The 26,254-nt window shown below is 45.4% G+C and overlaps 1 protein-coding gene across 2 annotated transcripts in view; it reads right to left on the bottom strand.

The window, feature by feature from the left end:
* The window catches only part of larp (La related protein), a 154,991-nt gene that overhangs the window by 112,721 nt on the left and 16,016 nt on the right, over positions 1-26,254 (bottom strand). Inside the window, exons 3-5 of one of the 2 annotated variants that reach the window (XM_037429802.2) lie at positions 16,038-16,088; positions 15,248-15,368; positions 15,131-15,187 (exon numbers count right to left, since the gene is read on the bottom strand). In XM_037429802.2, the coding sequence (XP_037285699.2) occupies positions 15,131-15,187; positions 15,248-15,368; positions 16,038-16,088 (229 nt within the window). The remainder of the gene's footprint in view (positions 1-15,130; positions 15,188-15,247; positions 15,369-16,037; positions 16,089-26,254) is intronic. The other variant, XM_037429806.2, reaches the window with a different exon arrangement.

Here is a 26,254-nt window from a genome sequence, read left to right as displayed (position 1 = left end):
GCCGAACATCTGCAATTGTTCATCGTATAGACACCGGCACCCACGCACCATTGCGTCAGCGTCCATACCGGGTCTCTCACTCTGTATGCCAAGTTATTGAAGATCAAGTGTCTGATATGCTCAATCGTGGCGTCATACAGCCGTCCAACAGTCCGTGGGCCTCCCCAGTGGTACTGGTAAAAAAAAACGACGGGAGCATCCGATTCTGTGTTGATTACAGGTGCCTTAACAAGATCACGCACAAAGCTGTTTATCCATTCCCCAGAGTTGACGACACTCTCGACTGTTTGCAAGGAGCAGAGTTCTTTTCCTCGCTGGATCTTTGATCAGGATACTGGCAAGTACCCATGGATGAATCTGACCGCACCAAGACTGCGTTTGTAACTCAAGACGGCTTGTACGAGTTTAACGTAATTCCTTTTGGTCTTTGCAACGCCCCTGCCACCTTCGAGCGTCTGATGGACAACATACTTCGAGGCCTCAAATGGCATACGTGTCTTTCCTATCTGGACGACGTCGTTTTTTCAAAAGACTTTGATACCCATCTTCTGCACTTAGCAAGTGTCCTGGAATGCTTCACACATGCTGGGCTCCAGCTAAATTTCAAAAAGTGCCATTTTGCCGCCCAGAAGCTCACCATCTAAGGGCATGTTGTCAGCATGGATGGCGTTCTACTTGACACTGCGAAACTTCGTGCCATCACGTAGTTTTCTAAGCCATCCACACTAAAGGAACTCCGGAGCTTTATCGGCTTATGTTCATACTTTCGCAGATTCGTCCAAAATTTCGCATCCGTAATAGCCCCTTCAACACAGCTACTTTCCGACAGTGAAGGAATTTCGGAGTGGTCTTCCGCTTGCGATGACACATTTGCGAAACTACGTCATTTGCTGACATTTCCACCGATTCTCCGTCACTTTGACCCAGATGCCCCTACCGAAATTCCCACCGACGCTAGTGGAGTCGGCCTTGGTGCTATTCTTGCTCAACGCAAGTCTGGCTTCGACGAGTATGTGGTTTCTTATGCCAGTCGCACTCTTATTAGGGCTGAAGATAATTATTTGGTCACAGAAAAGGAATGTCTGGTCATCGTTTGGGCAATCACAAAATTTCGACCCTACATCTATGGCCGTCCATTTGACGTCGTGACTGATCACCATGCCCTCTGACGGTTATCGTCACTAAAAGACTCGTCTGGCCGTCTGGCTCGTTGGGCATTGCGTCTCCAAGACTATGATATCCGTGTCATCTACAGGTCGGGCCGCCGACATTCAGATGCCGATGCTCTTTCCCGCTCTCCACTTCCCTATGACCATGAAAGTGTGCTTGTTTTCAGTCTCGATGCTGCGGCACCTTCGTTCACTGACATGCACTCCGAGCAACGCCAAGGCGCTTGGATAGTCTCTATGATAGAGGTACTGTCTCAGCCACCCCAAGGTACCGCCAATCATTCACAACGACGTACTACAGCTCGACATTTCGCCATCCGCGATAGGCTCCTGTACCGTCGCAACTACCTTTCCGATGGCCGCAAGTGGTTGCTTGCGATTCCTCGCCACCTACGTGCTGCTATTTGCGACTCCTTTCATGCGGATCCTCAATGCGGCCACGCCGGTGTGATAAAAACGTATGCACGCCTCTGGCTGCGATACTATTGGCACGAAATGTACCGATTTGTTTGACAGTACGTACGTTCGTGTTCCAAATGTCAACGCCGAAAAAGCCCACCAAACATAGCCAATGGACAACTGCAGCCGTTGCCTTGCCCATCCCAATCTTTTGACCGCATCGGAATTGACTTGTACGGTCCCCTTCCCTACACTCCTGACGGGAACCGCTGGGTGGTTGTCACTATCGATCACTTGACATGCTATGCTGAAACTGCTGCGCTGCCAGAGGCCACATCACGTTAAGTTGGCTTGTTTATCCTTCACAATCTTGTTCTTCGCCACGGCGCGCCTCGTAAGCTACTCAGCGACTGCGGACGTACGTTTCTTTCCAAAGCCGTACAAGCCCTTCTTCGTGAATGCAACGTTGTGCATCGGACAACCAGCGCGTACCATCCGCAAACGAATGGAATGACCGAACGGTTTAACCGCACACGGGGCGACATGCTGTCTATGTACGTGTCCGTTGACCACACCAACTGGGACCGCATACTCCCCTTTGTTACTTACGCTAACAATAGTGCCACTCAGTCTACACCAGGATTCTCTCCGTTCTTTCTCCTCTACGGGCTCGAACCTTCCTCATTCATGGACACGATTCTCTTGTACCGTTCCGACGCGTCAGAATCCACAACTCTATCCGAAGTCGCCACCTATGCGGAGGATTGCAGGCAACTCGCACGTTTCTTAACCGCGCATGATCAAGCGTACCAGAAGGACCGTCACGATGAAAACCTGCCCACCCAGTCATATTCGCCTCGCACGTTGGTATGGCTTCGTGTTCCCTTATCTGCTCCTGGTCTTTCCAACAAGCTACTGCCGAAATACGAAGGCCCCTACAAAGCCCTACGTCAGTCTTCACCGGTTAACTATATTCTTGAGCCGGTTCAACCATCAACAGACTGACGCCATCGCGGTAGCGAGACTGTTCATGTCGATCGATTGAAACCACACTACGACCCACCTATCCTACCCGGTCCATAGGCCGCCAGGATGGCTCCTTTTCTGGGGGGGAGTGATTTGTAGCATTGATATATGGCACAGGCAAGAGCACCAGTGAAAGAAGAGAAGGAAGATTGTTGTTGCTGCTTGCGCTTGCTCCGCTTGACAGCTGGTCGACTTTACCTCTGGCGCTATTTGCGAAAAGAGTGCGCTTTTTAAACACGGCAAAGTAACAACTGAGGCACTTGTTAGTTCGCACTCATTATGTTTCGTGCCTCGGTTTTATTTAAACAGCCCGCTAAGTGTCGAGCGGTAAACGTTGTTAGTTTGCTGTGTATAATGTTTTCATGCGTCATTTGTGCGTGAGCAGAGCACTGCACGTTTCGATCTGCTTGCCATTCTAAGCGTTACATTCTGAGCTATTGTAATGCATTCATTACTTCGCCTTTGCGGCGAAACTGACTTTTCTTAATTTCGGACAGCCATGTCCTCACCACCGAGGGGACGCCACATTAGGCGCTGATGGAAACTCTCCAACACAACGGTGACGACGGATATTCTGAGGTCAACTCGTCACATGCTTACTTTTTGTGCCGCGCCGGGAGTTCGCAGGCTGGTAGCTTTCACAATTAGCCGATTAGTTCTGGCAACACGACGGCGCGTTGAATGCTATGCAATGTTCAGAACGCGATAGCGAAAAATTGTAATGTTATAAGAACTAGGGCTGGCAGCCAACTCTGAGATTCGATATCGTGGAACTCCTACAAATTGCTGGTGTGAGCAAATACGGCCGCTCCAGGGAGAAGTGCTCTTTTCACACAGTCCCTTCGCATTGAAACAGCACTGATACTCACAGAGATAGCAAGCGTACCAGCGATCGCTTTTAAAATCCAAGTTCATTATTGCTACTCTAGCCATTCCCTCAACGTTGTTTCATGCTCGTTAAACACTTCATTCTGTTCAACACTGTTCAAGACGTGGTTTACTTTCCATTTGAGCATTCCATACTTTCCATTTCAGCATTCGACGGCAGTTCTAACACGTGGGAGATGTTACCTAGTGCACTTGCCAGGCGGTAGGGATGAGCCGACTCATTTGACTTCAGCTCCAGCAGCGTTCGCGCGATTTTACCCGCTCGCCAATGTTACGATGCGCGGGGGCATATGTATTATCAATTCGGAACATGGCGGCGACAGGGAAAACCCACAGAGAGTGTTCATACAATTGGTATCACAGTAATAACGAAGCTTTTTACTGTAAAACAAATGCTTCGGGTTAGCTCTGCCTTCAGTCTCCCTTTTGTTTGATTTGCGCATTTATTTTCTGAATTTTCGTACCAAACCTGCATATAACAAATTTTCCCGGGAATTTATCAATTTTGTTACATTTAGGTTTAACTGTAATTCTACTTGCACGGGTGGAAGCGGGCTTTCGTCCTTCGGAGCAGCTCAGTGAGCAGAAATCATGCAGTTCTGGAGCACCAAAATATGCGATTCGGAGCGATGAAATTTAGTTCTGAAGTAGTTTTCTAGAGTCACACATAACGGTGAATTAAAATTTTTGTTTTCTGCTAAACACAAAAATACCTTTCAGTGGTTTTTACTTAATACTCAATGCTGATGAAGCAGCCCGACTTACCACAAATTCATTAAACACACACACAAACACAAAGCCTAACAAAATCAAAATTGAAAGAGCAGCAAATCAAAGAAAGGACAAACAACACTTTAGATAGTATACTACGCTACAGACGAATAAAAGGCGCTGATGTTAAACTTTTGCAATGTTAAAATGTGATTAAAACAGCACATCCAACATGAACATGAGTCACGAGAGGCAAGCTACTAACAAATATCTTCACTTAAAACCCAATAAGACTACAGAAAAAAATGAATTTAAACACATACATTTCAATTAATGATGCGCCACAGCCGACATGAAAACCGCAAGAAAAATTACCGTATTTACACGATTGTAAGACGACCCCCCCAAAATCGCATCTCAAAAAAAAAAAAAAAAACTCACGTAGGCCGCAAGCTTCGCCTCTAGTTCCGGAAAGCGGCCAGACTTCGGCCCGCGAAAGCCACGGCGCTTGGAGTCGCACGAGAAAATTTCCTCGCGCTGAAGCCGCCACTTCCGCACCACACATTCACCGATTCCGAACTTTCGTCCTCATGTCACGGCACTCATGTCAGACAGAAGTGACTCGAGAGAGCCGGTCGTGGACACAAGCGACAGGAGCACGCGGCGATGCGCCCGCTTAGAAAATTGTATCACAAAGAGGAGCTCTTCCGTCAACTACCAATACCCCCCCTACGGCGGCTCTTCCATCGATTGCCGGTGCTCCCTCAAGAGCCGTGCGCTCGTCATAAAGGCACTCATAATGCGCACAGTAGATGCTAAAAAAGAAAAGCTTTTGTATAAGCACGCGGAAAACTATGCGCTTTGGGTTGAGTGGGAAACTATTCGAGATGACAATACATATGGTTCGATTTCGATTCTAAGACCCCCCAACATTGGAATGTCAAATTTGAAAAAAAGGGTCGTCTTACAATCGTGTAAATACGGTAGATGCGCTAGCCGTGCAATTTCTAGGCAATGGCCCAGGAAGTTTTTTTATTGCGTTATAAATTATATAGACACTCGACAGGTCTTTGCTGCTGACGCCATGTTAGCGTTTAATTCAAGTTGATTATTTACTTATTTATTTATTTAAAATACCTTACAGGCCCTTGTTGCAGGGCATTGTGTAAGGGGTGTTACAAAGGGTGAGTGTGCATAAAGAAAAATGGGAAGAGTCACTCGGGCAGCAGCTGTGAACATCGATTCCAAGGACTCGCACTGCCTTGGCAAGCATTGACGCGTGGCTCGTAGACCCTTCTACGTGGTATGCTCTCGGGAAAAGATTATGCCAAGGACTCGCACTGCCTTGGCAAGCATCGACGCGTGGCTCGTAGACCCTTCTACGTGGTACGCTCTCGGGAAAAGATTATGCGAAAAGAGCATTCCTCTGTGCAGCGGTTGTACTTTTGTTCTTACAGCAGCATTTTGAAGAGTTAGGCGATATCGGATGGGGGAGGGGTCGTGACGTTGACGAAGGTAGCAGTTGGTGTTTTGAAGACTGAATTTATTTGTGTGAACCTGTGCCCGGAAAACTAAACATCACTCAACCAGCATTACACGCTGTAGACTGCTAGCAGCGAACATTTAGCATCTGCCACCGATAACCTGCCAAGTAGCGAAGGTTAACAAACCAGTCAGCATTGAGAACCTACGCCCGATTTCTCTCACCTTGTGTGTGGAAAAGATGTTTAAACATATGGTGCCCGACCGCTTAACCCAGTACCTAGAAGATAGTGGACACCTACCAGACACCATGTTCGGCTTCAGGCCACATCTTTCGACACATCACGAGCTCTTACTACTCAAAGAAGACCTCCTTAATGACCTCACCCATCGAAGAAAGTACTCCATACTTGGAGTCGACATCAAGGCTGCCTTCGATAACATCAGCCACGACGTGATCTTCAACAACCTCGAAGACATTGGCTGCGGCATCAGGACCTACATGTACGTCAGAAACTTTCTGACGGACCGCACGGCAACTGTGGGCATATGCAACATCCACAGCAAAACTTTCCAACTACTGGAAAAAGGCACGCCACAGCGTTCGGTCACCTTGCCGTTACTTTTCAATGTGGCCATGATCAATCTGCCAAAAATTCTCTACAAAATACCACATTTACGGCACGTGATCTACGCTGATGACATCACGCTCTGGACCAGGGCTTCGAAGATTGGGAGACAAGAGACCTGCTTACAAACCGCCGTATATACCATCAAACAGTATCTCCGAAACTGCGGTCTCTGCTGTGCCCCCGAGAAATCAAAGCACCTCGTCCTTAAAGCGAGAACAAAAGGCAGACCCTCTCTACACGACGAGCCCGACCCTAGCGTAACACTGAATGGGACATTAATTCCAAAAGTCGAGATTCTGCGAGTGCGTGGAGTTCCCATCTACAAGGATGGATTGGGAGCTGCGACCCTACCGAGACTCCAACGGACACTATCACAACTCACACACCTCGTCAAGAGGATGGCGAATCCACGAAACGGACTAAAATAGCACGATACGCTACGTATAATGCAGGTTTTGTTCACCAGCCCCATTACTTACGGCACGCCGTACCTGCATTTAAAAACAGCTGAAATAGAAAAACTTAATATCATGATAAGAAAGGCCACTAAAGTAGCCCTGGGACTTCCCCCAATGGCATCTACCACACGTCTCCTAAAGATGGGCGTCCATAACACGTGGCAAGAGCACGCCGAAGCGCAAAACAGCCAGCTGGAGAGGCTCAAGGTGACGCCCACAGCGAGGTCGGTACTCCGGTACATCGACTACAGCGACACGTTCATCGCCGATGCAGAGGAAAAAGCGCATCCCGCTGTACGTTAGAGTCACTGTCCATCGCACCTATTCCTCGCAATATGCATCCTATTTTTCACAAAAGTAGACGCAAGGCTAGAGCTGATGCTATTCAATGAAAGTTCAAGCAAGACCCAGACGTCCGCTACACTGACGCGGCCAAGTATCCGCACAAAACCGCTAACGCTGTCAGCGTCGCAAGTTCTCAAGGCCGAGAATTAGCTTCAGCCACGGTCAACGCACTCAATTCAGACGCAGCAGAAAAATCGGGAAACGCTCTAGCAACCACCACATCTACAGACGCCGCGGTGACTTTCAATGACTCGCAAGCTGCCTGCAGGAATTTCGCTAAGGGCCGTATCTCAGCCAATGCCACCAATATTTTGAAACCGCGAAGCACTCTGCTTTTATACACTTGTATATTATGGGTGCCAGGACAGGGGCGTCTGCAGGGAAATGAAGCGGCCCACGTTGCTACCCGCGAGCACGTCAGCCGGGCTGCCCCCTGCCCACAGGACATCCGACCGGTCGTTGAAGAGACGAAAGTTGTTCGAAACACTTACTCCTCGTTACTCTAGCATTACAGGCTGGAGCGACGAGTATATCCTCCACCACACCCAAAACTGACAAAAGAGGAAAGCGTGATACTCAGACACCTGCAAAGCAGCACATACACACATGGGGCCCTAATGCACCGTGTCTACCCGAGATATAGCTCTATGTGCCCGCTCTGCAGCGTACCCTGGCACACTTGCTTCTTGCATGCCAGCTTATTGCCAGATGTAGTCTACAATAACACACGACTGATAATGAAGCAGAACGGACGAACGAAGACCTAACCGAAACGTGGGAGGCGAAGCTCACCATTAACTACCTGGAATACCAACAACAACTCGTCGCCAGGGCCAAGAGGGCAGTAGAAGCCAGAGGGTTCCTGGATTAAGGAGCCCTCCCACCTCAGGGTGACACCGGGCATTGCTCGGGGCACTGTTTCGAAAATAAACAATTACTTCTCTCTCTCTCTTCCGATATTTCAAATAAAATTCAATTTCTTGGTCGGTCTTCTGTTCATTCAATGCGGTTAAAAGGCTCTTTATTCAAAATCCACCATCCTGTTAAATTGTAGTTTTTGCAGTTCCATACCGGAAAATATCTGCTGAAAAATAAGCGCCTCAGACCTTCACGGAAAAAGGCTTTGCAAATGAACAAATGGTAAACCGCGATGCTTCTCAACTGGCACGGAGAGCTTTGTGCTGAAGGCACATATATTAAAGAAGCAGTTTGCGAATCACAATTTCTTTAAAATGTGTGATCAGCAGTAAATGGCCAATAAACTTGTGGACCTTGCACATGTGCTTTCTATTTATCGCGTGCAGTTAAGGTTTAAGGGGGGATGAGGATCTTAAAAAAAACTTTATTTTTCATTATTCTACAGTCATGAAAATTGTTATGCATGCATGCCATTAAATGGCGATTTCAAATCTGTAAACAGATTTCAAATATCTCATTTAGAAAAAAGGTAGTCACAAATTTCCACACTATAATTAGGCAATTTCTTACAGGTCGTTATAGTAACTCACAATAAACAAAGTTAGTTTTCAAAACTACATGTTTTCTCTAAAGGTTCATCCCACAGGCTAAAGCAAACTATATGTCAAAGCGGCTACTTCTTTGATCAGAAATTATTTTTAAACTTGGAAAGTAAAAGTGAGTTTCCAATAATTAGCTGGAATTTATCATATAGTTACAGTTCTATCAAGATTGAGAGAAAGACAAAAGCTTCAGCCTGTAGTTCATGTGCTGCAGAAAAGAATGATACCAAGTTTATTTAGATATCTTCACAGAAACTTGCTGAAAACTACCGTAAGGCATATTCACTTCCCAAAAATAACAATGCCAAGAAAATTACGTGTTCAGTTTTAAAACCATCTGAATTTCCTATACTAAGCTTAAAAAAATGGCATTTTTCCATAATATAAAATTTTTCCAAAACATTTTTGACTATAAATACCTCAAATTACAATTTATAAGAGTGAGCATTTTTTACAATTTTGCACTATTTTAAGATCCTCATCCCCCCTTAAAAAGCCACTCACCAGGTTTGACAATTTTGAGCTGACAAGCGCAATGCGTAGATGGCGCGTTTACGATCACGTCTACCAAAATTTGGAACGCTACGCGCCGCGGAAAGGGTCGAATTTAAGATGAATGCTGCTCCCCCTCCCCCCTTTTTTAATTAAATGTATATAAGAAGAGGTTGGTGTACTGCTCCCCCTTTCTTTTGTGGGTGCGGGCCCAGAGAATGAGGGCATGACATGCGCGTATAAATGGCCCTACGTACATGGCAATCCAGTGATGTTGATCTTCTAAGCAGACAACTGTGCTGTGACATTGCCAACAGTGGCACGTGTCATGGCAAAAATTATTTAACACGACATGTGCAGTTTATGTATTCGTTGCTTGAAGAGATTAATGAATCTCTAGATAAATGACAAGCGAAAATGGAATGCGAGCGTTGTTTTTCATTTTTTTCCCTCGAGAATGGAAACGAGATGTGGGGCTGATGGGATGGCATTCGCATGCTCCCGTCAGCGCATCAAGCAGACGGCTGCCGTGGAACGCTCCTACGCGTTCGCGCACTCATTCTGCTCATCTATTCTGCCGCATTTAAGCTAGCCTTTCGAAACCATCCTGCAGAAACAAGCAGTAAACCTCAACAAAACGCTGGCAAAAAAAAAAACAATCAAAAAGAACAATGCCCCTGGCATGCACGGAGGTTGGGCTTGTTCGGCCACGTTGTGCGCACGTGACCTTTTTTGAGTCGGATGCCGGAAAGGGTAGGGAAGAGATTTGGCCTGCAAAGGCTACAGGGAGGAGCAGCAAGGGTTTCAAACTCGCCTCCTCTCATCCTCGCAACGCGCCGCTTCAAAAAAAAAAAAAAAAAAACTGTTTTCTTAGCTTGTAGTGAACCGGTTCAAAAAATTTTTGTGGCAAAATGTTCATCGGACACCCATCAACTTCTACGGTCTAACTGAAATTTGGTATGAGGCCTGGTGAGTGGCCCTTTGACAGCGTTTTAAAAAAAACCCATCAACTTCTACGGTCTAACTGAAATTTGGTATGAGGCCTGGTGAGTGGCCCTTTGACAGCGTTTTAAAAAAATTTGTAAACCTGATAAATTCAATGCCTCTGCTTTGAAGCTTCAAGGTCCTGCTTTTTCTGGGCTACAAAGTATGCCCCGTACTTATGTCTGGCAGATGACACTGTCATCCTCAGTTCCCTGGTAATTGGATCCTGTGGAACACGACCTGCCTTCTCAAACGCATCACACCCCACTCACTGTGGCACATGGGAAAGGTCCTTAATGCACACCTGTCGATTCACACTCAATCCTTGTTCAACTGTTGCCTGGCCGTGATGATGCTTGAAATGAAGAGGTCAAGGTTGAACTCAACTAGCATATTGCCTAAGCTTATGTTTCTGCAGAAGCTCCGCCTACTTGGCCAACACAGTGTCTTGTTGAAAGTGTTCAGCTATTCTACGCGCAACGTTGAGGGCATCCAACACTTGTCTAAAACCTGTAAGACATTCGTCGGGCTTTGAACACATATGTGGCTGGGGTCTAGTGAACAAATGCGAACTTCAAGGGGCTTCGCTCTGTGACTTTCTTTCTTGCACTGATCAAAAACTGTTTACATTCTATCCAGAACTGAAACACATCCTTTGAGCTTACTTGAGAATTCTTGATAATTTGCTAGGGTTTGTAGCCTATATCCACCATTCCAAGTGGAATGTGATTCTTGGCATTGTCAATGTTGATGGGGCAACTGCGCTCGCAGCAGATACTACTTACACTAGCACAAACGGTGACGTTTTACATCATTGACACGACGAGTATAGTAAATGCTGCCTCTGAGAATTGCATCGTCAAATGTTGCCAGCTGCCTATCGAGTCAGCTATATAGATATAAAAATTGATACGATTTGTTAAGGGGGGACACGGGTTTTAAAAGCCGAAAAATCGTCAAAAAGTTGATTTTTTGGAAATGGCAGTTTTGCTATTTCCATCCAATATTCTACCATTTCGCCAAGTTTTATGCAGTTTGAAACGATATCTTAGCCGTAATATCAATTTTAGCACCAGTGCCAGCTAAATATGAGCCAAGAATTTGGTAAATAAAGCGCCTTTTCCGTGACACGCGACGGCCGTCATATTTGTCCGACAGCCGCGAATCATATATCGTTTGAAAGCGCAGCCTCTCGTCTTGATTTTCGCGCCATTTTCGGCTCCGAGCGCGCGTTGGCTGTGAAGATATCCCGATTCAAAAAGAAGTCCCAACACGCGCAGTAATTGGCCAGTTACGGCACGTGACCCGCAGCGGGTCACGCCATTGGCCTGACAGGCATCGTCTGCATCACTCCGCGGCGACTGTGCGCACACCGTACGCGTCAACTGGTTTTCGCACGTGAGCAACGATGTCGACGCCGTCGCCGAAGTTCGCTACGAAGTACAAATTCGGAACAAAAAGGAAGAGGAAGACTCCGTACAACTTCCAGAAATGCGCTGCTGTGCCACCACCAGTTCCTGACCATGCGGAGAACGGCGTGCTTCCCGAGTCGAGCGGCGCCGATGCGGGCGTGTTAGGCCTAGTCCCCCAAAGCGCTCTTGACAACCGCCGCGGGTCTTCGTCGTCGTTTCGGCACGACACTGCAATGTTGCAGCCAGAAGATTTGCGGCGTATAGAGAGTGAAGCTCAAGAAAAACTTAATGTACTTGCTTCAACTCCTGCTACTGCCCGAAAATCTGACTTTTTGGATCGTGATGACGCTGCCACACAAGCTAGCAACGATCTCGCTACAAGTTTTTTCATCGCTAGTTACGACTCGATGAACGCGCTGCTGGCGTCTACCAGTTGCAAGTGTACAATTTGTGGTGGTAACCTCACGGTGCGAAAAGGTGAGCGGGATTTTGGCCTTGCTGTGAAGTTTGTTGCCGAATGTGCGATCTGCGGCGATAATGTGCAGGGATGGAGCTCGCCGCGCGTGAGCGGCAAAGCAAAGCTCAGGCCTTTTGTCATAAACATCCTTGCGGAGCGTGCAATGCAGAGCACCGGAAACGGGCAAACCGCAATGAACGACATTTTTGCGGCGATGAACATTTCGGAGAGAGGAATGCACAATAAAACATGGCAGGGACACTTGAAAACGAAACTCGTCCCCGCGGCAACCGATGGGGCAGAAAAGTTGATGGGGACATGTGCACAATTAGTGCGCGATTTGTACCGTGACCTAAATATAAACAGCCCGGACAACATCGCTATATCGTTCGATGGCACATGGATGACGCGCGGCCACTCGTCTCATATCGGCGTCGGCACCGTAATTGAGCTCTACACAGGATTTGTGCTCGATTATGTAGTGCTCAGCAATTTCTGTGCTGGGTGCGCACGGGCACCAAAAGAAGTTGACCCTGCCTACCAGGCTTGGAAGGAGGCACACGCATGCCAGAAAAACACGGACAAAAAAGCTGGGGAGATGGAGGTGGAAGCGGCACTGATCCTCTTCCAAAGATCGCTGCAGAAGCATAAGCTGCGGTACACGACCTTGTTGTCGGATGGTGACAGCCGCGCTTACCTTGCTCTTCAAGATGCGAAAGTCTATGGATACATACCCGTGGACAAGGAAGATTGTGTTAACCACATTCACAAGAGAATGGGCACAGCACTGCGAAATCTAGTTTCCAAGCAGAAGTCCTCTGGTACAGAGAGTCTCGGTGGGAAAGGAAAGCTGACTGGTGAGCTTATCACCAAGCTCAGCAGCTACTATGGCTGGGCCTTGAAATCGCACAAAGGTGATGTCAAGGCCATGCATAAAGCAGTCATGGCCACATACTACCACATCACCTCAAACGATGTCACTTCTAACCACACTCTCTGTCCAGAGGGCCCAGATTCATGGTGCCGCCAAAACGCAGCAAAGGCCAAAGGTGAGCCTGCTCCAAAACACCGCCACAATCTGCCACCCCATGTATGTGAGGCGCTTCTTCCAGTTTACAGACGTTTGTCTGATGAATCGCTTCTTCGGCGATGCCTAAGAGGGAAGACCCAAAATAACAACGAGTGTCTCCACTCAATTATTTGGGCACTGGCGCCGAAGGAGAAACATGCATCATTGTTTGCTGTGCAAGCTGCTGTGGCAGAGGCTGTAATGAAGTTCAATTCTGGGTATGAAAAAGCTTCTACAGCCATACTTCAAGAACTTCAGCTAAACCCTGGCCAACAGTTGACCAAGCGCATGAGTGAAAAAGATCGCCACCGTGCTGAAGCATGCGCACGCAAGCATGCTTCTGCAGAAAACTTGCAGCGTGTGCTACGAAAACAACACCGAAATGACTCTAAACAGACAGACTATGTTCCTGGAGGGTACTGATGCTAGGCCATTTGTGAACATTGTAAATAGTTTGTGATTTTCTGTATTAAAATATGAGCCTATTTTGTTTTTTGACGTTTTCTCAGAATGTCATTTTCGATGTTTTTGAAACTTGCCAAAGCGATATCTTGGTCTTGAGGTCACATAGAGCCACAATTCTTGTGGTGGCATGTAGCTACATATGTCTCCTACACAAATGTAGGAACAGATTTTTCAATCTAGTCTTTCTAAATTTTTATTCTTGGTACTAATTTAATCGCTTGATAGAGATATCTGGAGATTAAACTTCAAATTGCTATAAAATTGGTAATACTTGTAATATTAAAAAAGTAATCCTACATTTGTGTTAATTACACTTCATAGTATCTAGCCATATGTCAATATTAATATTCTGGCCAATAATTGCCTTTCCATTGTTCTGATAAACAATATAGGATTAATTTTAATTATCTCTGCAACTGGCCAACCAATTTCAAAAGCAATTATATTTTTGAAATCAGCTTGAAAAACTCTGTCTGGGTTACAATTTTCATTGAATTTGGTCAAGAAATATAAAAAAAAAATTTAAAACCCTCTTCCCCCCTTAATTGTGTTGTAAACCTCAAAACAAAACTATAAAATTTCAGCATTGAAAACTGTTTCAAGATTACAAACACCAATTCAAATTTATCAGGTTTTTAAGGACCTTGAAAATAGACTGTTTTCGAGGGTTTCAAGGACCTGTGCGTACCCTGTATTAAGCCGAGCTGTTTCACAAGTTATTATTTTTTAATTTTTTTTTTGGAAACCATACAGAGTCTCACTGATCACATTATACTTGTCAAAAGCGTATATTTCTTGCATTTTCAAATACCTTAGATAAAACAGGAAAAATGAATTTGGCCTGTAGTTTGTAAATAGACTTTAATCACCCTTGAAAACAGGGCATACACTCGCTATTTTTAGGCAGTCTGGAAAAATGCCAGTTTCGAACGTTTTATTTATTATATTAACGGTCACTAAACTACAATATCAGCTACGTATTTTAGTGAAGTTGCTTTGAATTCATCAAAGCCAGCTGCTATGTTATTCTTAATGTGGTTTATTAATTATCTAGAGAGTATCAAACTGCACCTATTACAAAGGACATTTATCTGGTGCACTCAATGAACTTATATTTGTGGCAAGCTAATCAAGCAATGTGGCAGCAAAAATAGACTTTTTTGATGCATACTACTTATTCAAGTGCTTTTGACTCAATAAAGCTGAAAATTTGTTTTTGTTTTTTTTTGGAATGTGGTGAATTCAAAGGACACGAATGAATTATGTAGCATTGGTAGCTTGGCAGTCACACTAAAAATAAGCACAGTGGCTTCTGGAGAGCTTTATTTCTTAACTAAACATACGCAAACTTACATAAGGATATTGTTTTGTAAATGTGAAAAATATTTTTTTCAATATTTCACATCTGCATTAAACCCACTATCTTTAAGGCACATTTTGTTTCCACATGAGCACAAAAGAAAAGTGGCGCTTCTGAGCCACTGAGAGGCTGTCACGATTGAATCACGCAGTAATATTTTGCACCGTGGAGCTTGCATTCAAGCTCCACGTGCTTGAAAACGATTCATTGAGCTTGTTTTGGGGGTGTCAAAGAAAGAGTTTACTGGAAAGAAAGCTTCACCTGGTTTACGGGGTTTGGCTGGCTCAATGTCTAAGGGCACCCACTTTTGCTTGCTGCCTGCATGGGAAGCAAGAGTGTACCAGATTGCAACAGCGGTAGTCATTGGAAAAGGGGTACCTTTGCGAGGACCCGAGCGGGGCGTGTTGCGAGCTGACGAGTCTGGCGTGGTACTGGTTGCACCATCCCTGTTCTCCTTGGCCGAGTCTTCGTCCTCGCTGTGCTGGCGACTGGCCTCATTCTGTGCAAGACACAGCAAGCAGCTGCTAGTAATGATAACCTACTCCATAGAGTTTCTCACAAGAATACCTAAAGAGAAGTGTGACGCCACTGTCTATGCGAATCTCTTGGAGCGCTGGGAATAACGGTATATGTGTCTGCAAGGCTCGCGTTGGCTGATGTTGAGCGAGGCTTCAGCTCACAGGAGAATACGACTGCGTAAATAAAACTTCTCTAAAACAATCCTTTATAAGCAGATCTCATTCACGCATATTATCTTCTAAAATAAAAAGTCCACTTACCTTGATGGCATAACCAAACAGTGAAAGAAAGAAACAGATGACACAAAAGTGTCAGATGTACGCTCGCTTGGTCGTTTGCCTTATAAGTTTAGCGGCCGTTTGTTACTTCTTATACTTCGTAAAATCGTACATCGGCGCAGAATGTTCTAGGGTTAAATAAAGCACATTTCTATGCAATGACAAAAATAAATAGCTTATTACGTGCTCTTTTCGTAAGAAATCAATCATTTTAACGTGAAGCCAGACGCGTTTTCGAGGTATACAAATCTGAGTCAATTTCGAAGCTCACATGTCCCGTCATTCCCTTACATAGTCACTAGTGCCATATTTCCTTCTAGGCAAGTTTGTAAGAAACTCTATGACCTACTCGACTACAACAATGCACCCACCTGAGCAGCAGCAGTAGCAGCTGGTCCCAGGCTGGGCCAGTCTTCATCGGCCTGCACACATCACTCACTTATGAGAAAATATAAAGCTTCCTCCGATGATTTAACTTTCATTTCAAACAAGCGTTAAATTTCTGCACAAGTACTATTCTTTGGTGGGCTATTATGGCAAAACAGCACTGAAAACAGGACACATTGCTAAAGTGGTTTTCTTATTGAAAAATCATAGGCAGGTGGACAATGGCAAACGAAAAAGCTAAAGTGGCCCCAGCATGCACAGCAACTTTGCAAACTGGCATGTTGATAACGGTTTACATTGTGCAGGAAAAAGCAAAGTTCAAGGAACAGTAAACACGAGCCAAAAATAAAAAAATCAATCATAACATGGTGGTCAATAGAGAAATGATCAAACTATTGTATAGCGAACAGAGTGGCACTTGGCTAGCACATAGACGAGAAGGACAAAGAAAAAACAAGAACCAGCCCCACGTATGGGTGTGATCTCTTGACTGTTCCTCTACAATGGAGCAGTCATGCGACACAAAGCCTTGAAGGAGCACCGACTACAAATTTACTCATGTTAAGACTTTTGCGTCAGCGAGTAGCTATAGACCCCGTTGCAAGGATTCGCGACCTAAAACGCAACTGAGAGGTGAATAACTCTCTTTTATTGATTTATATTACTGAGATCTAGCACTATTCAAAAACGGCCGGCAATCCCTCCATTTTCAGCGCTGGGAGCACAAGCAGTGGCGCTACCTCGCGATCACCTCCAGATCACGCCCCAGCTGACCAATTCTCCACAGAAAAGAGTGACGTCAGACTCAGCTGCTCCACAAACATTTTGTCTGCTAGGCGGACACATTCAGTTATGCCTTGTCACCTGCATTGCTGTCGTCGCCGTACAAAGTGTTGACTCGGGTTCAATAGGATAGTCTAGAGCTTGGACTTGGAACCCCCGAGATTCGCCACATCTCGAAATATTTTTGCTTTGATCGACCTTTTGCAGAATAGTGATTTCGAAATGGACGCCGTTCCATGTAGCACTGCCGAGGTGCCCGAGGATGTACGCTTCAGCCATGTTCGCTCATGTGCTTCAGTTAACTATTTGGTGTGTTTTGGCAAGCAAAGTATTCAGGTATACGCAGAGGGGTCAATGCAATATAGCTATCGCGAATGAGCATCAGCGGAGAAATAGAATACGTTTCCTGCTTGTCAGGTTCTTTTTTTCGCCTCCAGATGGCCCCACCTATCCCGACTCTCGCGGTTAACATGGTATTACTACTTTTACGTGGACGCAAAGTCTACAGATGAACTAAAATTCCACGATACCTGTGTGTTACTTGTTAGCAATGATATCTGACTACACGCTCTTACACTTTTGACAGCTTGTGGTTGTGTTGATATGTAACACATACGTGGTACGAAAAGACACCCTCATGGCACTTTTTCCGTGCTTCGAACTAGACGACTGCAACTCACCTGCAACTCACGATGATTTTCCGACATGCTGACTGACAAGCACACGTTTAAGCATGCTCTTTTCTTTCGCAATTCTTTTAAAGTTAGTTTTTATGTTGATAATTTCATGAAATCATTCAAACCAATGCGATGAACATCAGACGCGACGAGCCACGGCCGGGCTAGACTGCACCTGCATGCGCTAGCCTGGCCGTAGACGCGCGAGTGTGTTTCTGCACTTTGGCGCCAGTCGACGCCACGATAAGAACACTCGGATCGTACACGTCATCGCTACTAGGGGATCGTCACTCAGGATGATATTTGTGGAATGTATCACACCGAACACGTAGCACTAGTGTCGATGTCGCAGGGCAGCCTATTTTTCGTTTTTTCGCTTTAGCTTTTCTACGCTGTTTGACATCGAATTAAAATAACTTCCACACAGCAGATGTCGTTCAAATTTGGCCAAGAAAACCTATGCATACCAAGCGATCGAATTATGGGCCCATCTCGATCTTGAAATTTGATGTCAGTGCTCCTTTAAGGCAGAAACCACCTATGCTCATCCGCCAGTCCAGGAGCGCTGTCCTCCCTTCCAAGGGTATAGCATGCTGCCGCACAGAAGCACAGTTCAGCAAGGACGGCAATTTGACGATGCCCTCAGGTGCTTGTATCTACCCACGATTCACGATATCGCCGCTGCGTTGACTGCTTGGTCAAATGGACAAATACATTTGTGCGGTCAATCGTTTAGCAGGCGGCTCACTTGAAGATGAGGCGAGAAAGCCGCACGCTTGTCCCAACTTTACAGTTTTGCACTTTCTAACTGGAGGGTCTCAACCGCTGCCGTGATTACCAGGGCCCGCATACACAGATATGCCCCCACTAGAACCCTTTTCACCAGAAAATAATCCTGCCCACACGACAAAGAACTTCCATAGCTGCCTGAAAAAAGATGTCGGATGCAGCTTCTGCACTTAGCTACTAGTTTCAGTCTCCTCTAGATCACTGAGAGGTCAAGACCACTCCTCATTCAGCGCAGTTGAAGCAGCAGTTCACCTTTATTAGGACACACGCAGATGTCAGTTCTGTCGTCCTTGGCATGCTTCCAGTGAAGGCCCAAAAAGAGCCCATGGCTTCTATAGCCCTGTTCATCAACAAAACCGGAGCCGCTTGCGCAGCTTTGAGAGCAGAGCAGTCGATGGCATAAGATCACGTTCAACTGAGATCACACAGAAGATCAAACTCATCTTTTCTGAAACCAATAATGATTCATTCTCCTGACGAAGCTCACAGTATATCACCTGCCATTTTTGACAATGAGGCTGGCGTGAGTTAATTCCAGTAAAACAAGTACTAAGAAGTTATGCAGATACCGCCTCGGATGTTGTTCTGGCTCCTTTCTCCAAGCATCCTGCCCTCGCCTTTGCCTCCACGACATAGCCAAAGCCGACCACCAGTGCCAAGTTTTCCGGCCATGAAGTCAAGTCACTGCATGGCCGAGACAGTGAGGCATGCAACGACCAAGGTCCCCCGCCAGAGACAATTGACGGGATCACATAGCACAAGATAACACAGACATGTGCACGTCTAACCAACTAGCCCAAAAAATAAGTGCTTTTATACTCTAGAGACCACTGAGGCAGCTTCCCATGCTATTTCACAGCATGGTCGAGTGTAATGTGGACAGAGCCGCGCTTTGTTGGCACGTAGATGAGAAGGACAAAGGCACAAAAAGACCAGCTGGCCCAGCATACGGAAATTTGTCTGTCTGTGGTGACAAGCGTAATTACCATGTCACTGAATTTGCGAAAATTTTTGTTTATGACATTCCAATGTCATGTGAAAAATGATATTAAGGACAAACGAGATGGTGCATAAATGGCTGAATAGTTGAGCATTTATTATATTTTCCACAGTAGATATGCACTTCTTCATTGGAATAAAACTAGTTTTAAGTCACTGCTACTGCCTCCAATTATTTCATCCCAGTACTAAGTTTTCATGCCCTGTTAACATTTTGTTATGTAAACCTGGCCAAATTCGACAAGTGATGCTGGTCATCCAAGCCTACTCGATAGTGTTTCTCCCACTTTTCACTTTTTTTGTTTGTCAAGGTACACCTGCGTACATATTCTCTGCCTTTAAAAAAAAAAAAAATGGTACTCAATCCTACGTCTCGTCTTCAATAGTCCCATTTTCTGTGCTGTTCATCTACAATCTTAAATTTTTAACTTGACAGTTACACATTGTGAAGTCGCATCTACTGTGCATCTAACAGCTTCACTCATTTCCTGACATGAGACAAAATTTTGCATTCCTCAATGACATCCCCTCAATGCTGGCTTCTTACAGAAACAATGCAGGACAAACTCAAGAAGAAACACAAACTCAAACCGTGGGTTTTCACATGAAGCGAAAGCCTTAAGAGCAGCACTGTAAAAACAATGAGAGAGAGAGAGAAACAGAGAAGAAAGGCAGGGAGGTTAACCAAGCTGGGCTCGGTTGGCTGCCCTACACTTAGGGTGGGGGAAGGAAGAATAATAGAAAGGAAAGAGAGAAAAGAAGAGGAGTAAGAAAGAGAAGGATGAATAGTCAGCTCGAGACTACACAGCACGGTCTCACACTGTTCTTTCACAAGCAGTCGTGAAGTCTGGTGGTCCTTAAGAAACACAAAGAGACAAGAAGGACACGAAAGACACGAGTTGGAAGTTAGCGCTCGTGTCTTTCGTGTCCTTCTTGTCTCTGTGTCGTCGTTTTGTTCTCGCGCTGTAAGTATCGCTGACCTCGAGTCGCAAAAGATGGCCCATTGGTTAGGTCGCTGCCAAAGAATGTACCTTACTGCACCTTGAAGCGCTGCGATCTCTGCTGCTGTCGACGTCGTGGTGTGATAAAACTTGTACTGAAGCAACACATTATCAGATGGAACAACTACTGCTCCTATAGAGCTGTTGGAATTAGTGGAGCCATCGGTGTAAACATGAATGTGGTCGAAGTACCTTTTGTCCAACAGATGCACAGTCAATTGCTTCAGGGCTAGCGGTTACATGCGTGCCTTCTTAACGATTGCAAGAATTGATAAGCGCAGGTTAGGTTGATGGAGACTCCATAACGCAGCTGCTGGATGCGTCGCAAGTTTGAAGCCAGGTGGTAATATGTCCTGATGTTTTGTCACAATACCGCACAACGAAGAATGGGGCCTCCACGCTGTCAAACAATGATTATGTTAAGTGGCTAAGCAACAGCGAACAAGTTTACATGCGAAGTAGTATTTTTTTTGCTGAGCAATAGCGACTGATATTTTCTACCTATCTGTCTCGCCGTACATCTGGGCACTCTTGTTTCCACCTTGTTTCTCAAACAAAATTAGTGTAAAAGGACACAAGTGTATGACTAACCCAATCAACAGAGCTTGTCGCTTTCCACACTGAGATGTAAGAAATGCCTGTTGGACCGAGGCGAGGTTATGCGCCACAAGTGGTTCACACATAGCTTCCTGTTTTTATGTTACCGCACCATTAGCAGAGATGCTACTGGAATAGGCTGCTTTGGAGCAGATATTGCTAGAGTCAATTTTAAGACACCTGTTGTGTTCAGGAAGAAATTTGTAAACAAGGGTTGTGTCAAGCCGACGTTCCGACAATCAGTCTTGTGTAAGAACAGAACTGTTTTCTTCTAGCCTTGAAAGAGACGCTCATCGAAACGTCGGCCCAACACAACTCCTATTTGCGGATTTTTTTTTTCATTACAAGGTTCCATCCACCCCTTCCAGCCGATTTTAGAATCTCATACTGTGTTCATGACACACGAATGCTAAAATTACAATGTGCTACATGCTACTTAAGCGTAATAGAGTAAAAAAAGAAAATAAATTTATATCACCGATGGATAACCTGACCATATCTAATAGACAAAGCCAATGATAAAATTTAAAACCATATCCTTCATTATAAACGTGACTGAAGATCGGTTGACTACAGATTTTTCAGAGGCCAGAATTTTCAGACATGCTTGCGAATTCGAACGATTTTACAACAGCATCACAAGCCCTATAGACGTGCATGTATAAGAACATCTGAAATTTTCGACGCTCAAACTCTTCGGCGTCCAGTTTTTGGGGCTTTCAGCGGACATTACAGGTATGAAACAGCATTACCTAATGTCCCTTTGCTATGTTTATGACCTCATAAACTGAAACGAGCGCTTACAAGAGTCGTTCCGTGTCACAGTACTGTTCGAAAGTCGAATTTTCTGCAATGCACAAATGCTATGGGGTGAAGCAGATAATCAAAATTCAGAGGGGCTGGTGTCACCGCACAGTGAGGTGATGTCTAATGGATAAGCACCAGAAATGCTCACAGGCGTGATAGCAGCAATATGGCAAACACCCCAATAAGGCTTAATAGCTTTTTGATAAGCATCCTCAGCTAACTCCTTGTTACTGCATGTGGCGCAGTCATCGGCGTATTGAACACTTTCAATCACTCACACGGGTTGCTGTTTACGCTGCCTTTCTGTGCGAATTAGCTACCAATAAGGCTTAATACCTTTTTGATAAGCATCCTCAGCCAACTCCTTGTTACTGCATGTGGCGCAGTCATCGGCGTATTGAACACTTTCAATCACTCACACGGGTTGCTGTTTACGCTGCCTTTTTGTGCGAATTAGCTAAGTGAGCTGTACAGACGCCGTGCCTTCAGAAACGAAAGCAGTTCGCTTGCACCGTGCCGACGTGCGATAGGGAGTGGGCAACAAGAACACATTTTTATGACAAACACGTGCATATGAATGCGCCCTGATGGGAACGGCGTCAGCTGTGTGGGGGATATGCTGCACACAACTAGGAACGATCGGCCTCGTGTAGCAGCAAGTGCTACGTGTCGCCGAAGATTTTCGTACGGTGGCACATTTTCTATGTGCATACATACATCGCAGAGGCCCACACAAGTATTCCTCCATTCTGTTACATCCTTTCTATTCTGCAACATCATTTCTATATGCTCCATGCGATAAATTTGCAACTTATTCAGCGCTTTGCTGGTATCGGCAGTGCTCATCAAGTAACACATATTTCCAAATGGACGTTGGCGGGCCCTGAATGTACCTACGACAGCCTGGCCGCGCACGGAAATGCCTGATAAGTGTACTCTAGGAGGCATTGAAGCTATTTCAGACGGGGCTGTGGCGATTTGATTAATGGAAAACAAAAAGTCATGAATCTTTATTCAGACGCTTTCACGGTGCAGAAAGTTCGAAAAATCAGGCATTCACTACGTCCCAACCAAGGAGGTTCTATAATATGTCTTCTAGAATGGAGGTGTGGTTCTATAAGAGATGCTGGTTTTCGCCATATTGGTAAAGGAAAGACTCTGAAGCAGACGACAAAGAGCGCTTCGTAGCTCCGCCTTCGCAGTGGCCTTTGGAGACTGTGACATGCTTTTGTAAAGCAGTTTAAGATTTATAAAGGCCATGGTAACTTCCTGCGACGCTTATGGCTCCACAAATCGCATCAAGAAGACACCTGAGATCACTTTTCCCGTGTAAGTATTCTCGCTTCGTTCTCCGACGATCACCTTTTCTTTGCCTATGCTGTTAATTTAGAAACTATATGAAAGGTGCGCAGGCATGTAATACATGCGTATAACTGTATGGAAAGTAATTTTAAGCTTTAAATGCTCACTGACACGGCATTGCCCGTGAGTTTTAAGTTTATGGACGAAGCACAAAATACTTGCGGTCTATGGCTGCGAGAATGAAACATTGGAACGAGTAGGACGTCTGAATGTCCTTTGAATTCCAAGTTTTCTTGTGTTGTCTTACAAAAAGCACTGATGGCGTGCATGCATATTGTCGCGTATTGCAAGAGGGTCACTCAAGCAATAGTTTTATTAAAGGACGAACTTGTGCCCCGAAAAATAGGTGAAATAATTGAGTCTGCTAAAGTGTTCCACACGAATGTCTCTCTCGAACCCTTTTCTAACAACCTACAGAACAGGCCACTGTCACGAGCCCAAGCACGAACAGCATGTCTCGCGGTGCCGCAGAAAGCGCGTGCAGGTGCACTACATTATAGACGCTTGCATAGCGGCTCGCTGGTTCTCCTGGTAGAAACCTAATTTAAAGTAGTCTCTGGGACATTGTGTTGCCGTGAGTTTTAAGTTTATGGATGAAGTACAAAAAACTTGTGGCCTATGGCTGCACGTATCAAACATTAGAACGAGTAGGACGCCTGAATGCCCTTTGAATTCCAAGTTTCCTGGTGTCTTACAAGGCAAAACTGACGGCGAGCATGCATATTTTTTTGACGCATGAATATCATATTTGGTGTGTGTTTATCAAGGAATTCGCAAACGTAGAGAATATTCCATGCCGTGATTATCCGTGTTACAGGTTTCCGAAAGACAGTGCGCTGCGTTCTGCCTGGGAATGTGCTGTTCAAAGAAATAGCTGGAGGGCTAAGAACGGTGACCACCTCTGTTCCATTCACTTCGAAGAATGCTGCCGGATGCTGCTTCAACAGAACGGGGCAGACAAGCAGACTGCAGCCTGGCTGTCTACCTTCGATTTTCCTGCTTTCCCAGCGCATTTGCAAGAACCTGTTAGTTTCTACCTCCTTGATGTAGCTTCAATAGAATGTAGTCATGAAAATAAGCAATTGCGTCTAAAACAAGATGAGACACCTTTGCAATCCGTTCTATTTTGCCGACGAAACTGAAATCCAAACGCCGATAAACGAGGTTGCGAGAATGAGTGAGTGGCGTTATATCAAACATTGAGCTACCTCGTTTCTAGGCTTTGAAGACTGCACTTGCCACGACAACACACGTTGCCAACAGAAGTTGATAAATAGTATGCAGAACTAACACCACTGCAACCGTTCTTATAAACGGTTCATTTGGGATATGTCTCCTGAAGTTCGTTGCAACCGACATCGGTGCTTCAGTTCTGGTTCTGCCTGTAAATTGGTTAGAGTTTGATAGCTCTGGAAAAATTACTGGCAACTCCCAGTTTACTTAAACCTATCTTCTCTAACTTCAGTTTTAGTTATTTCAATTTCCTTATATATTTTCTGGTAATCTGCCGACACACATACATATGTATGTGTGTGTGCGCGCATTAATTTATATACTATAGGCATGTACAAATGAACAATTATTGAAGGAACGTGGGTGTGGCTGAACCCCCCAACCCTGTCAACAATACGCACAGCGCTATTGTGTAACGTCACTTTGTCACCCACCTCGCGCGTTTTTAACAAGGACAAAATGGAGGGAAAAAGCACAATATGAGCACTATGTTGTGTTTTTATCTTCGTTTTCTCGTCAAAAAATCCGCGATAAGCTTTACAGAAATGACAACTAGCCAAAGCATGCATCCTTCTGCTGATCGAATATTGGCGTGACGGATATGCGCACTTAATAAAGCAAATACTGTATTTACTAGATTCTACTGCGCCCTCGATTGTAACGCGCACCCGGTTTCCACGACGAAAAAAAAAGTAAGACATCGATTGCAACGCGCACCCATTTTTCTCGTTGGCCCGCACGATCACACCACTCGGGAAAACGACTCCTTTCGAGAGCGTCTTCCGTTGAAATATGAGGTACGGGGGAAGCTTGTGCCTATCTGACGTGCCACGGAGCATTGTTGTCACTCTAGTTTTACCGTGGCTCGATGTCAGCACGCGAACTTGCCTCGTCCCCTTCTTCTCGACGGTTGTGGTGCCAGGCATGTCGAAGTAAAGAGGCGTCTGATCGGCATTCCCGATTTGCCCAAGCAGGTAGCCGTTGTGCCGCAAGTTTAGGACGAACCTCTGAAAACTGTGAAGCTTTTCATCGTACTCCTTCGGAAACTTTTCGCATATGCCCGTTCGCCTTCGGAGAGAAAAGCCTTTCCTCTTCATAAAGTTAGTTAGCCTGCACCTGCTCGCTTTAAACTGGCTCCGCACTAGCCCTTTTTCTAAGGCTAACTGCGTAGCCTGCACTTGGAGCAGTTCTGTCGTCACGGGCCCCTAAGCCGCTCACTGCTCAATCACAAACTCACCCAGCAGCTGTGGAAACCGACCCTGCTGTAGTCCAATGAAGCCTTTGCGTGAATCTTTGCTGTCGACAATCTTCTGCTTTTGTTTCCGCCAGTCCCGCACGCACGTATCAAGAATTTCGAACGACCGCGATGCGGCCCGATTTCCGTCCATTTCGGCACACGCGATGACTTTTCTTTTAAAAGCGGCATCGTGGTGCACTCGTCGAGTTTTTCGAGTCGGCCCTTCCATGCCCTCGATGCTAATGAACTACAAGATGATGAACTCCTTAGCACACGTACGAAGTGCTGCACATGGGAAACACATAGGCAGAAATGGCCGACGCACCATGCCGACGCACGTAGGGGCATGGTGCCATTTTAGAAATGCCGATGGCAATAGAATGACCATGTCCATTTTTTTTTCATACTCGATTCTAACGCGCAAGCGATTTATGAACTCGCTTAACCGAAAAAAATGTGCGCGTTAGATTCGAATAATTACGGTAAGTGCTTTTCACATTAGCTTGTGGTTTCACTTTGGACGCTGTAACTATTACATTACAAAAGACGTAGCTCTCAGTAACACATATGTAATTATATACAGTGCGCCAGCAAGCTCGATATGCGAAGCATCCCTCAACAACAGATTATTCTGAAAGCATGCAGCTGACAATGGGAGCACGAAATATTTTGTTTCATGGACGAGAAGAGGCATTTGTTTGTTGGTGTAGCCTAAA

Source organism: Rhipicephalus microplus, chromosome 2, assembly GCF_043290135.1.
Source record: "Rhipicephalus microplus isolate Deutch F79 chromosome 2, USDA_Rmic, whole genome shotgun sequence".
In the NCBI taxonomy this organism is placed as follows: Eukaryota; Metazoa; Arthropoda; class Arachnida; order Ixodida; family Ixodidae; genus Rhipicephalus; species Rhipicephalus microplus.
Note: the sequence above shows the minus strand (reverse complement) of the source record. Positions and strands in the feature narration are given on the sequence as shown.